The sequence below is a fragment of the Carcharhinus amblyrhynchos genome, chromosome 20 (assembly GCF_965287045.1).
Source record: "Carcharhinus amblyrhynchos chromosome 20, sCarAmb.v2.hapA, whole genome shotgun sequence".
NCBI classification, from domain to species: Eukaryota; Metazoa; Chordata; class Chondrichthyes; order Carcharhiniformes; family Carcharhinidae; genus Carcharhinus; species Carcharhinus amblyrhynchos.
Window position 1 is genome coordinate 50,924,526 of NC_137343.1, and position 13,891 is coordinate 50,938,416.

A 13,891-nucleotide genomic window follows, 5' to 3' on the forward strand; every position below is an offset into this window, starting at 1 on the left:
CATCTGTTGCTCCTACCAAAGTGAATTACCTCACACTTCTCCGCATTAAATTCCATCCGCCACCTCTCGGCCCAGCTCTGCAACCTATCTAAGTCTCCCTGCAGACTATGACACCCTTCCTCACAATCTACCACACCTCCAACTTTGGTGTCATCAGCAAATTTACTAATCCACCCAACTATACCCTCATCCAGATCATTAATAAAAATTACAAACAACAGTGGCCCCAAAACAGATCCCTGAGGCACACCACTCGTAATATCTGCCAGGGTCCCTGCAATTTCAACACTAGTCTCCTTCAAGGTCCGAGTGAATACCCTGTCCGGTCCTGGGGATTTATCTACTCTGATTTGCCTCAAGACAGCAAGCACCTCCTCCCCTTTAATCTGTATAGGTTCCATGACATTCCCTACTTGTTTGCCTTATTTCCGGAGATTCCGTGCCAGTTTCCTTAGTAAATGCAGATGCAAAAAACCCATTTAATATCTCCCCCATATCTTTTGGTTCCATACAAAGCCAACCACTCTGATCTTCAAGAAGACCAATTTTATCCCTTACTGTCCTTTTGCTCTTAATATACCTGTAGAAGCTCTTAGGATTATCCTTCACCTTGACTGCCAAAGCAACTTCGTGTCATCTTTTAAACCTCTTGATTTCTTAAGTAGTTTCTTGCACTTTTTATACTCCTCAAGCATCTTATTTGTTCCCTGTTGCTCATACATGTCATACACCACTCTTCTTCTTTATCACAGTTGCAATATCCCTCGAGAACCAAGGTTCCTTATTCTTATTCATTTTGCCTTTAATCCTGACAGGAACATACAAACTCTGCACTCTCAAAATTTCTCCTTTGAAGGCCTCCCACTTACCAATCACATCCTTGCCAGAGAACGGCCTATCCCAATCCACGCTTTTTAGATCCTTTCTCATTTCTTCAAATTTGGCCTTTTTCCAGTTTAGTATCTCAACCCGAGGACCAGATCTATCTTTATCCATGATCAAGTTGAAACTAATGGCGTTATGATCACTGGAACCAAAGTATTCCCCTACACACACTTCCGTCACTTGCCCTAGTTCATTTCCTAATAGGAGATCTAATATTGCTGCTCTCAAGTTGGTACCTCTATATATTGATTTAGAAAACTTTCCTGTACACATTTTACAAACTGCACCCTGTCTAGACCTTTAACAGTATGGGAGACCCAACCTATATGTGGAAAATTTAAATCCCCTATATTTCCGGCAGTTGTCTGCTATCTCTCTGCAGATTTGCTCCTTCAATTCTCACGGACTATTGAGTGGTCTATAATACAACCCCATTAATGTGGTCATACCTTTCCTGTTTCTCAGCTCCACCCATATGGCCTCGATAGTCAAGCCCTCTAATCCGTCCTGCCTGAGCACTGCTGTAACATTTTCCCTGACTAGCAATGCCACCCCTGCACCATCCCTCTGCCTCTATCACGTCTGAAACATTGGAAGCCTGGAACATTGAGCTGCCAGTCCTGCCCCTCCTGTAGCCAAGTTTCACTAATAGCTATAATGTCATAATTCCACGTGTCAATCCACACCCTCAACTCATCTGCCTTCCCCACAATACTCCTGGCATTGAAATAGACACACCTTATAGGATTATTTCCACTACACACACCCCTTCTATTTGTGATTTTGCATGAACTATTAATATAATTTACTTTCACACCCGCTCCACTATCTGCTCTGGCACTCTGGTTCCCATCCCCCTGCAAATCAAGTTCAAACCCTCCCCAATAACACCAACAAACCTCCCTGCAAGCATATTGGTCTCCTTGTAATTCAGGTGTAACCTGTCTCTCTTATACAGGTCCCATCTGCCCCAGAAGAGGTTTCAGTGATCTACAAATCTGAAACCCTGCCCCCTACACCAGTTCCTCAGCCTTTTCTATAGAAAAAAGGCCCAGTGGTGGGTCAATAGAAGTCTTTAAAATTATGAAGGAAATTGATGAGTAGAAACCGAGAAAATATTTCTGCTTTTGGGGAGTCCAAAACTAGCGGTTATGATTGTAAGATAGTCACTAATAATTCCAATCAGGGTCTCAGGAGAACCTTTCCTATCCACACAGTGGTTAGGATGTGGAACTTCCACAGGAAGTGGTTAAGATGAAAAATGATAAAAGGGAAACTAGATAAGTGCACGAGGGAAGACAAGAATAGTGGATTTGTTGATAAACCGGGAGAAGCATCAAGATAGACTAGTTGAGCCTGTTTCCATGTTCTATACAGTTCTACATTGCTTACGAAATGTGCTTGTATTGGTTTGCCCATTGTATTGGTTTTCATTTAAACACTGAAGCACACTCACATACTCTCCGCACCTGCTCAGATACAGGGGAATCAGTAGGCAGGACAATCTTGTTCTGGACTAATCCCACTCGGACAACTCGAGGCTGACGGAGCTGCTCAGAAGAGGCCTCAAACCCATAAGCTTTTAGCTGAAAATCCTTTTCCAGGGATGCTTCCATTGCAGACTTCCGCACATCCAGCTTTCTGAAAGAGAGTCAAGCCAACATTTACAATCACTGTCTGATAACCTGAAAGTCTGGCTTTTCATTTGTAATTATGTTACAGCGTCTGTCCAAAATCTTAGTTTCCGAAAGATAGATGCCCATGAGGGCCAGAGTAAATCAAAGCTTCGAGGATTCACATGCAACAAAAATCACCTCGTGCCAATGATTTCAGTTGTGGAAACAGCAGATTGATTTGCTGTGTCCCAGAGCAGGATAATCATAGAAACCCTACAGTACAGAAAGAGGCCATTCGGCCCATCGAGTCTGCACTGGCCACAATCCCACCCAGGCCCTATCCCCATATCCCTACATATTTTACCCACTAATCCCACCAACCTAAGCATCGCAGGACACCAAGTGGCAATTTTAGCCTGGCCAATCAACCTAAGAAAATTGGATTTCCATTGTTAGAACATAGAACATAGAACATAGAACATTACAGCGCAGAACAGGCCCTTCGGCCCACGATGTTGCGCCGACCAGTTATAAAAACAATGACCCACTAGCCTATACCAATCCCTTTTCGTCCATAAACCTATCCAGAGATCTCTTAAACGCCCCCAAACTAGACGCATTTACAACTGCAGCAGGCAGGGCATTCCAATCCTTCACCACCCGCTGGGTAAAGAACCTACCCCTGACATCCGTCCTGTAGCTACCCCCCCTTAATTTAAAGCCATGCCCCCTCGTGCTAGCTTTCTCCATCCGAGGAAAAAGGCTATCACTATCCACCCTATCTAAACCTCTAATCATCTTATATGTTTCAATAAGATCCCCTCTTAGCCGCCTTCTTTCCAACGAAAACAACCCTAAATCCCTCAGTCTCTCCTCATAGGACCTCCCCACCATACCAGGCACCATCCTAGTAAACCTCCTCTGCACCCTCTCCAACGCCTCCACATCCTTCTTGTAATGCGGGGACCAGAACTGCACACAGTACTCCAAGTGCGGCCGCACTAGAGTAGTGTACAGTTGCAACATTACACTGCGACTCCTAAATTCAATCCCCCTACCAATAAACGCCAAGACACCATACGCCTTCTTAACAACCTTATCTACTTGATTCCCAACTTTCAGGGATCTATGTACACACACACCTAGATCCCTCTGTTCATCCACACTATTCAAAGTCCTCCCATTAGCCCTATACTCGACACATCTGTTGCTCCTACCAAAGTGAATTACCACACACTTCTCCGCATTAAATTCCATCCGCCACCTCTCGGCCCAGCTCTGCAACCTATCTAAGTCTCCCTGCAGACTATGACACCCTTCCTCACAATCTACCACACCTCCAATTTTGGTGTCATCAGCAAATTTACTAATCCACCCAACTATACCCTCATCCAGATCATTAATAAAAATTACAAACAACAGTGGCCCCAAAACAGATCCCTGAGGCACACCACTCGTAACTGTACTCCATGATGAATATTTACCATCCACCACCACCCTCTGTCTCCTATCTGATAGCCAATTCCTGATCCAACTTCCTAGATTACCCACAATCCCATACATCTGCATTTTCTGCAGAAGCCTACCATGGTGAACCTTATCGAACGCCTTACTAAAATCCATGTATACCATGTTGGTTGAGTTGTGTCTATTAGAGAGGAGGCAGTGCTGGATAATTATCTTAGCGGGGCAGAGGGTGGGTGTCTGAGAAACGAACGACAAAGTGGGTGCTTTGACTTCAAACTGAAGCTAGAATAGGTAAACGTGAGAGGAGTTATCCTTTCAGTATATCTGTAGTAGCCATACACTGTTTAATAGAACATAGAATCCTACAGTGGCCCTTCAACCCATCGAGTCTGCACCGACGACAATCCCACCCAGGCCCTATCCCCATATCCCTACACATTTACCCACTAATCCCTCTAACCTACACATCCCAGGACACTAAGGGACAATTTTAGCACAGCCAATCAACCTAACCCGCATATTTTTGGACTGTGGGAGGAAACCGGATAATGGGAGGTACCATGTTGATATACATGCTGCCCAGGCACCCACCATGGAGAGATCACTTCAGTGACAGGGAAACACCATTTTAATTTGTGAATGTTACTCAGGAGATCTGAGATCCTTTGGCCCTCAGTTGACCTCAATATTTGTACAGCTGCTGGCAGCCTTTGATGCCCCAGTTTCAGTAAAAGTCTCATTCTCTCCCAATCTGATTGTTCACACAGCATGGCACTAGTCTTCGTTTCCTTGTCCACAAGGTAACAAGTGTAGAACATATAGAACATAGAACATTACAGCGCAGAACAGGCCCTTCGGCCCACGATGTTGCGCCGACCAGTTACAAAAACAATGACCCACTAGCCTATACCAATCCCTTTTCGTCCATAAACCTATCCAGAGATCTCTTAAACGCCCCCAAACTAGACGCATTTACAACTGCAGCAGGCAGGGCATTCCAATATGTAGAGAGAGACTCCGCAGACAAAACTGGCCCCATTCCAGGATCACCAGAGATAAGTATAATTTCTCTCTGTCCCTAAACTTCTCAAACTCTTTCCTCCTTCCATCGTCACCTTCAAGAACAAACCACATGAACTTGTCCATTAAGGTCCCGATTATGTTGCTGATGGTGTTCCCCAATCCTACAATTCCCTACATGTCAAACCCACGCTCTTACCAGCGCCCACATCACACCAGCACCTGCCTATGCTCAGCTCCCTCAGTTTCTGTCATTTCCCCCGATGTTCATCTTGTCAATCAGATCTCTCGAGCCTCAAAACTTTGAACGGCTTTGTTCCCCTTATCTGAGGAAAGATATCCCGGCACTGGAGGCAGTCCAGAGAAGGTGAACTAGGTTGATCCCGGGTATGGATGAATTTTCTTATGAGGAGAGATTGAGTACGTTGGGTCTGTGCTCACTGGCGTTTAGAAAAGGGGAAACTCTACTGAGACATAGGATTCTTGGGGGCTTAGCAGGGTAGATGCTGAGATGTTTCCCCTTCTGGGAGAGTCTAGGACCAGAGAGCATAATCTCAGAGTAAGAGGTCGCCTATTTGGGAGAGAGATGAGTGAGGAATTTCTTCTGAGGGTGGTAAATCTGTGGAATTCTTTACCACAGAGGGCTGTAGAAGCTGGGCCATTAGGTATGTTCAAGGCTGAGATAGACAGGTTTTTAATCAGTAAGGGAATCAAGAGTTATGGGGATAACGTGGAAAACTGAGGATCACGTCAAATCAGCCATGATCTCAATGAATGGGGGAAAGGGACTCCATGGGCTGACTGGCCTACTTCTGCTTATGGTGTTACTAAACTGCTCATCACCCAACTGTACAAGGTTTTAGCGAGGCCACATCTGGAATACTGTGTACAGTTTTGGTCTCTGTCGTTAAGAAAGGATACACTTGCACTGGAGACAATAGTGAAGGTTCACTAGTCTGGTCCCTGGGATGAGGTTGAGTAAATTTTCTCTGAGTTTAGAAGAATAAGAGGTGATCTCATTGAAACTTACGAGATTCTGAAGCGGTTTCACAGGGTGAACACAAAGATTGCTTCTGCCGGTCAGGGAATCTAAAGCACGAGGTCACAGTCTTGGGATAAGGGGCCCATCATATAGGACTGAGATGAGGTGAAATTAAAATGATAAACGGGAAGATTAGCATTGAGGTGAGGTGTTAGAACGTCAAAAATCTGAATCCTGCCCCCAGAGGCTGTAAGAGGCAGGCAAACAACAGAGTCACAGGAAATGGGTTGATATTTGAGTTTGTGTAATTATCATTTTAAATTTGGATGGTTGGGTTTTCCTCCAATGGTATTGCCCTCATTTGGTTCAACTCTTATCTATCCAATCATAGCCATAGTATCTCTGAGAATGGCTTGTCTCTCTGGAGGTCCCAAGTTCTCCTTCAGCCTGAGCAACATCAACCACATAAATATCCCCTCCTCACCCAGCCCCGATACCTCTCTCAAACTCTTCGCTGCCCAAGGTCTCACTCTGCCTGTCCTCCAATACACAATTACCAGACCAGTCATAAATTCATCCAGATCAAAACCATCATCTTCTGCACGGAGGTGCAATACACATCCAAGCAACAACTTGTATTTATATTGCAGCTTGAAAATAAAACATCCCGAGGTGCTTTCACAGGAGAGTTATAAATCAACACCAAGTCACAAGAAGAGCTGATGGACATAAACTTGATCAAAGTGGTAGATGTTAGAAGGCGTCATACAGGAAGAAAGAGAGGGAGGGGGGGAGAGGAGGAAATTCCAGAGCTTGGGGCCAAGACAGCTGAATGAACAGTCACCAATGGTGAAATGATCAGAAGTGGAGATGCTCAAGAGGGCAGAAATAGAGGAGCATAGATATTGTGGAGCTCACGGGGTTGGAGGAATTTACAGAGATAGGAAGAAATGAGGTCATGATGGGATTTGAAAACAAGTCTGAGAAACTTTTTTTTAAGAATATGTTTTATTCAAAGTTTTTCATTTTTCATGTGCCACAAATTGCAACAAATTCATAAAATCTAGTAATCATTATTCCACACAAACATACAGAAAAGACCAGAGAACATTCACACAAATGAGTCCAGTTATCAGTCATTGCAATCATTGGAGTCGGCATCTCCTCTCATCTGGATAAAGAAAGGATGTGAAGAAAATGGAGAATCTCAGGCTAACACCACAGGCACATGATCCCATGGTTCACATTCTTCTTCACAGGATAATAGAGACAGAGCTACACAATATACCAGATCCCTTATGGGATAACATATAACCAACTGGGACATAACCAGCATAGAGATCCCAGGACCTCCGAGTAGTGGAAGGATAACACAGAAAAGGGGGAACACCAGGATACTGTTATTGGTACAGGATTTGCAGCGTACACTCTCGAGTGCAGGAACCAATAGGCCAAAGACTCATACACCTCACCCCAGCTTGCAACAGAACAAATCACTCTCCTCTCCAGCCATGGAGGCACTGAACCAGCCCCCATTACCAGAAAAGCGTTGAGCAGTTAGTCCAGTAGTGGCTGAGTATATCTGGGTCAGGTGGAAGGTATGTTAGACACAGGAATAGCTTGCCCTCCCCCTTGACATTCCCTTTTGGGGGCTTCTGGACTGCTCTCCAGTTGGAGAGTTGGCTGGTCAGAGGAGTAGGTGCAGTGTTGCTACAGGCTCTGACTTGTTATAGTTAACCCTGGAGGTTTTCCCTTGTCGAAAGGAAGAAAGTCATATTTTTCCCCCGAGATACCCTGTGGATGGTGTGTCTTGAAGATTCTTCTGTTTGTTGGTAGGGTTTCCCTGGTGGAAAGTGGTTTACTAACAGTACCATATACTACCTCAGTGAAAATGCAAGGATTACAGCACTGAAAACAAAACAGATAAATACCATACAGCCCTCATTTCATACAACTCTTCAATGGAAAGGAGACCCACAAACAATTAAACTACAGCATTCTTTGTTCCACCATCAGAGCATGTCAGTTGATGAATACCATCAAAAAAAAACCAGATCGTCCAGATTTGCGTAATAACACAAGATAACAGGTGAGAAACACCTCTGCACTCATATACCATACACCCTGACACTAGGGTGATTTAGCATGGCCAATTAACCGAACCCACACATCTTCAGACTGTGGGAAGCCAGAATCTCAAAACCAGGAGTATAATCTCAAGGGAACAAAGTTCAGGATTAAAGATGAGTTGCAGGATAATATAACCACCTACAGAGCTTGAAAAGGCCAAAGCCACAACAGGATCTTTGAGCAACATCCAGAATCCAGCCAGAGTTTCACTGAAGCTTCTGCACCTCCACCATGTGGCCATCCCAGACCCCTGGTAAAGAAAAGCCTCGGTCCTGGCCGACGGAGAAGACCCATTGCGGTGGGCCGCCTCCATCCTTTCACAAACATCAAAGACAAGACAACGCGAGACCAGTGGCCTGAGTCTTCGACCAACCCCAGGCCTCAAAGACCATATACAATGTGCTCCATTGAAGTCAAAATGCCCAGTCTTCAAATCGAGATTGTGAAAGCATGGCAACCAGTTCTCAAATTTGGCTGGGAATTCATCCCCAGCACCCCTCAGGAATCTGCATGCACGGATACACTTTCTCTGCCCCCATCTCCCCAAATCGACCAGGATGGTCGACAGGATTTCCAAGGACTAAAGGTGAATCTTCATTGAGGAGACCACCCTCTTCATTGACAGGATTTGTCTCTTCACTTTACCTATTCCCTTTAGGATGTCTCGTAGCTCACCAGAATGAGCATCAGATATTTGTGCCGGACAGCTGAGACTGTTGTCCACCTCTTTGCTCATAATAGCAGCCATCATCTCAACACCAACAGCATCACTGAAGCGTAGGCCCTCTCACCAGTAAAACTGCAAACTGGGCCCCACCCCAGCAAGGCCTGGAGTCAAACATTATCACGGAGATGGAATTAGGTGATCTTAGAGGAGCATGGCTGTGTTTCTGTAAGCTTAACGTGTGGTCCAGTCCAGTTCATCCTCCTGCCAGGGAGACTCATGGAGTCAGTGGCATTAGTTTGTAGCATGGATCAAAGACAATGCCTACAGCATTCCCAAACTCTGGAGCCAAACTCCATCCCCTTTCTCATCCTTGCCTCAGGTTGACACAGGAAACTTTGTTCACTCTATTTGACCCCATCTGTTTGATCATAGAAACAGCCCCTTGCCATTCTCGGCCCAAGCCTCAGCCTCTCTCACACTGATGCTCCCAGCCTCATCACGATCACTTCCAGACTCTTTTCCAATACTCTCCTGGCTCAGCCTTCCAAACCCCAGTCTTCTCAAATCTGAGTTCATCCAAACCTCTGCTGCCTGTATTATGCCCTGGTCCACAAGGACACCAGGGCCTGTTCCCTTAATAGTACTCGCTGACCTACTCCAGCCCCCAAATCCTCAAATTTCATGATCTTGCCCCTCCCTCAGCCCTATAGCCATCAATTGCCCCGACTCTGGCCTTTTATTCATCAGCCCAGGGAGTGGTGGATGGGTGGTGTGGGCAGGGCCAGGAGAAGTGGGGGGCAGATGAAGCAGGAAGATCGAGCTCTATGTTGTAAACCGTTTCTTGTTGTCCAACCCCAAGCTGCCAGAGCCACAGAGGTGAAAAATCAACCAACAAAAACAGATCCGTTAGCCCAAGTTCTGATATTTCATCTTCTCTGTCAGTAACGGATCAGTTTCACTCGGTCACTGGGGTGGCTTCCAACTTCAGGCTACATCGTAATTCCAATTTCCTTTCGAAAAAAAGCCCACCAGAAAACCACAAAGCTAACTTAAAAGAACTGAGAGTGTTCCTGCTTCAAGAAAGATCAGACAAATCCCTGTACTTTTACAATCAATTGGATGCTATGTGGGAGGGGAGGGGTAGAGGGGGGCTGAGGGAGTTTGTCGGGGTGTTGGGGGAAGGTTAGGAGGAGGAGTTCGGGGGGTTGGAGGCTGCGTTGGTGCTGGGGGGAAAACAGGTTAGCTACAGAGTGCATTGATTTGTAAACGTAGCAATTTATTTGCAGCCACTTTCCGAACAGCAGTTAATTCCTCTGTGATTAATTATCCTGCGAGAATCAGCAACAGGCCTCCAATTCACTCTGCCAACTGCACACAGCTGAAAGGAAACTGAAACAAAACCTACATTCACATAGAACCTTCCAAAATGTCCCAAATCACTCTACAGCCAATTAAGTACTTTTGCGTTATAGTTATTGGTATACCGTCGGCATTGTTATCAAATGGGGAAGGTGGTTCCAGGGGCTGAATGGCCTACTCCTGCATGTTTGTATGCTATTCTGGATGAACTGGGCAAGGTGGACTTTGTCATCCAGAACTAGCTGTGAGCAGAGGCTGGAGTTCAGTTTGTTTAGTTACTGGTGAAAGTTTACAGTGAAATTGCCAGGAGTATATAATGGCTCACAGTGAATCAGTAAACTGTCTTACACTGTGCACTATTCTCAAAGTTATTGACTTCAATCTTGTCATTTTATCTATTTACCCATGACCTCACTCCATCGAGATGCTTTTTATGAGTTTTTGAGATATTGAAATGCGGTAATAAAGTTGTGTTGCATCATAGACATTAAAAACATACTGCAGTCTTCAGATCTGCTCAAAGGAAAAACGGACATCTCTGTGAACCATTTTGTCCTCTGGCTGAGGGCCTCAATGCATCTCACTGACAGTGAGGAGCTATGTTGATCAATAATGCCACTTTCTTGCTCAGGAGTTATTTGATCTTTCTACCTTATCAAATGATTGATAAAGTAGAATCTAATTACACCCCTTCTTTGAAATAATTATATTGCATCCAGGCAGGAGAACGTCTTCTACAGAATGGAAAAGATCTTTGTACAGTTTATCCAGGTTGCAAGTATCGAATCTTTCCCCCAATTTACTGACAGCACGTCCATGTGGTGCAATGAGCAGAACATGTTAACGAAAGTTGAGGCAGTCACCAATATCAGTGTTATTATACTCACAGTGTTAGAAATAACCAATGGGGTATTTTCCTTTCAAATTAATAATATCGCACGATGCTGTTAGGGCAAAATTTGTACTTTCTGGTTTGTTTAGTAGTCACACACAAACTAACACTTATAACACACTATTACCATAAGACTTAGGAGCAGAATTAGGCCACTCAGCCCACTGAGTCTGCTTCGCCATTCAATCATGACTGATATTTTTCTCATCCCCATTCTCCTGTTTTTTCCCCATAACCCCGATCCCCTTATTAATAAAGAACCTATCCATCTCTGTCTTAAAGACACTCAATGACCTGGTCTCCACAGCCTTCTGCAGCAAATAGTTCTGCCGATTCACCATTCTCTGCCGAAAGAAATTCCTCCTCATCTCTGTTTTAAAGGATCGTCCCTTTAGCCTGAGGTCGTGCCCTCTCTGGTTCTAGTTTTTCCTACTAGTGGAAACATCCTCTCCGCTCTATCCAGGCCTCGCTGGATCCTGTAAGTTTCAACAAGATCCCCCCCATCATCGTTCTAAACTCCAGCGAATACAGATCCAGAGTGCTCAACCGTTCGTCATACGACAAACTCTTCATTCCAGGGATCATTCTTGTGAACCTCCTCTGGACTCTTTCCAAGGCCAGCACATCCTTCCTTAGATATGGGGCCCAAAACTGTTCACAATACTCCAAATGGGGTCTGACCAGAGCCTTAAACAGCCTCAGAAATACACCCCTGCTCTTGTATTCTAGCCTTCTCGACATAAATACTAACATTGCATTTGCTTTCCTAAGTGCCAACTGAACCTGCACATTAACCTAAAGAAAATCTTGAACAAGGACTCCCATGTCCTTTTGTATTTCTGATTTCCTAAGCATTTTCCCCATTTAGAAAATAATCTATGCCTCCATTCCGCCTTCCAAAGTGCATAACATCACATTTTTCCACATTGTATTCCATCTGCCACTTCTTTGCCCACTCTCCTAACCTGTTCAAGTCCTTCTGCAGCCCCCTGCTTCCTCAATACTACCTGTCCCTCTACATACCTTTGTAGCATCTGCAAACTTAGTAACAGTGCCTTCAGTTCCTTCCTCCAAATTGTTAATGTATATTGTGAAAAGATGTGGTCCCAGCACTGATCCCTGAAGCACACCACTAGTCACTGGCTGCTATCCTGAGAAAGACCCCTCTATCCCCACTCACTGCCTTCTGCCAGTCAGCCAATCCTCTATCCATGCCAGGATCTTATCCTTAAATAAGTTAAGGGCCCATGGTGTTAACAGTCTCCTATACCCTTGTCAAAGGCTTTCTGGAAATCTAAATAAATCACGTCCACTGGTTCTCCTTTATCTAACTTCCTTGTTATCTCCTCAAAGAACTCTAACTGATTTGTCAGACATGACCTCCCCTTGACAAAGCCGTGCTGACTCACTCCTACTTTATCATGCACTTCCAAATACTCTACGATCTTATCTCTAATAATGAACTCTAAAATCTTGCCAATGATCAAAGTCAGGCTAGCTGGCTTATAATTTCCTGTTTGCTGTTTAAGATAAGAGGGAGGCAGCAGTGATACATTAGCTACTCTGCAGTCCTCTGCTACCCTCCCTGCCTCCAGTGATCCCTGAAAGATCACCACCAATGCCTCCACAATTTCCTCAGCTATCTCTTTTAGAACTGAGGTGTAGTCCATTCGGTCCACATGATTTATCCACCTTCAGATCTTTCAGTTTCTCCAGAACCTTCTCCTTAGTAATGGCCACTACACTCACCTGTGCCTCCTGATTCTTCTGGAGCTCTGGCATCCCACTGGTGTTTTAAATCGTGAAGACTGATGCAAAGTAACTATTCAGTTCTTCTCTTATTGCTTTGTTTCCTATTATTACTTCTCCAACTTCATTTTCTAGTAGTCCAATGGCTATTTTTGCCTCTCACTTACTTATATATTGAAAAAAAACTCTTCCCATCTTCTTTTATATTACTAGCTAGCTTACACTTGTACTTCAGCTTCTCCCCCCTTATTGCTTTTTTAGATGTCTGCTGCTTGCTTTTAAAGGCTTCCCAATCCTCACTACTTTGTGTGCTTTTCATTTTGCTTTTATGCTGTCCTTGACTTCCCTCTTCAGCCTCATCCTCCCCTCAGCATGTGTCCTCCTCTTTGGGATGAATTTCTGTTGTGCCTCCCAGATAACTCTCAAAAACTCCTCCCATTGCTGTTCCACTGTCTTCCCTGCTGGATTCCCTTTCCAATCAACTCTGGCCAGCTCCTCCCTCACTTCTTTGTAGTTAACTTTATTTCATTATAATACCGTTACATCTGATTCCAGCTTCTCCCCCTCAAACCGCAGGATAAATTCTATCATATTGTGGTCACTGCTCCCTAAGGGTTCCTTAATAAGGTTTGCCTCATCAGCAAAGCCAAAATTGCCTGTTCCCCAGTAGAGTCTGCCACAAGCTGCTCCAAAAAAAACCATCTGAGACATTCCACACATTCCTTTTCTTGGGATCCGTTACCTACCTGATTTTCCCAGTCCATTTGCATATTGAAGTCCCCCGGGATTATTGTAATATTGCCTTTTTTATTTGCCTTTTCTATCTCCTGATTTATTTTCCGCCCCACATTACAACTGCTGCGAGGGTACCTGTACATAACTCTCATCAGGATCTGTTTACCTTTGCGATTCCTCAACTCTACCCACAGAGATTCCATGCTTTCTGATCCTATATCACTTTTTGCTATTGATATAACTTCATTCCTTATTAACAATGCAACCCCACCCCCTTTGCCCATCTGCCTGTTCTTTCAATAAGACACATATCCTTGGATATTTCGATCCCAGCCCTGATCTCCTTGCAGCCACGTCTCTGCGAGGCGCATAACCTCATAGCAGCCAAT

The 13,891-nt window shown here is 44.6% G+C and overlaps 1 protein-coding gene across 2 annotated transcripts in view; it reads right to left on the bottom strand.

Annotated features, from left to right (window-relative positions):
* Positions 1–13,891, bottom strand: part of upb1 (ureidopropionase, beta) — a 125,771-nt gene that overhangs the window by 105,550 nt on the left and 6,330 nt on the right. For both annotated transcript variants that reach the window (XM_080208603.1, XM_080208602.1), the window contains exon 2: positions 2,355–2,526. In XM_080208603.1, coding sequence (XP_080064729.1) covers positions 2,355–2,526 — 172 coding nt within the window. The remainder of the gene's footprint in view (positions 1–2,354; positions 2,527–13,891) is intronic.